At 36.3% G+C, this 609-nt stretch overlaps 1 protein-coding gene across 1 annotated transcript in view; it reads left to right on the top strand.

Annotated features, from left to right (window-relative positions):
• Window positions 1-609, top strand: part of LOC107629504 (zinc finger CCCH domain-containing protein 16) — a 3845-nt gene continuing 3236 nt past the window's right edge. Inside the window, exons 1-2 of the mRNA XM_016332314.2 lie at window positions 1-176; window positions 342-609. Of these exons, the coding sequence (XP_016187800.1) occupies window positions 142-176; window positions 342-609 (303 nt within the window). The 5' untranslated portion in view covers window positions 1-141. The remainder of the gene's footprint in view (window positions 177-341) is intronic.

Below are 609 nucleotides of genomic sequence, written 5' to 3'. Positions count from 1 at the left end.
TTTTTGTAAATGTTGAATTTAAAATCGGTTCGGAGAAAGAGAGTGTATGTGATGATAGATTTTGATTTTGATTTTGATTTTGGAAGTTAACGCGGGTAGTAGAAATTACGCATTGTTTCAGACGTAAAACCCCAAATCTCAATGAGAGACCTTTGCAGAAACTTCCAGCGTGGCAGGTTCTTCTTCTTCCTCTTTTTTCTTCAAATTACCCTATTTGTTTTACTTTTAAGCTAATTTTATTCGTAAAAGTGTTCCTTTTTTTTGTTCATAGGATCCTAACGTTCTGAGAATAGTGTTTCTGAATTCTGATTATTGCTTCTGTTTATTATTATTTTTTTCAGCTGTCAATACGGAGATAGGTGTAAATTTATACATGCTGTGGCACAACAACAAGGGAAGCCTAATAATAGTTTTCATGGTTTTGGGGGACAGAATAGTTTTTACCAACAGCAACAGCAACAGCAACAGCAAAATGTTAACCCTTTTGGATTTGGGTCTAAATCTGCTTCACAACCACACCAACAGCAGCAAAAGACCAATCCTTTTGGCTTTGGGGTGCAGAACAACATCAACAACTCACAATTCAAAGGGACCCCTCAACAGAACCAA

The sequence above is a fragment of the Arachis ipaensis genome, chromosome B03 (genome assembly GCF_000816755.2).
Source record: "Arachis ipaensis cultivar K30076 chromosome B03, Araip1.1, whole genome shotgun sequence".
NCBI lineage: Eukaryota > Viridiplantae > Streptophyta > Magnoliopsida > Fabales > Fabaceae > Arachis > Arachis ipaensis.
The sequence above is the reverse complement of the archived record's forward strand: the minus strand, read 5'-3'. Positions and strand labels throughout refer to the sequence as shown.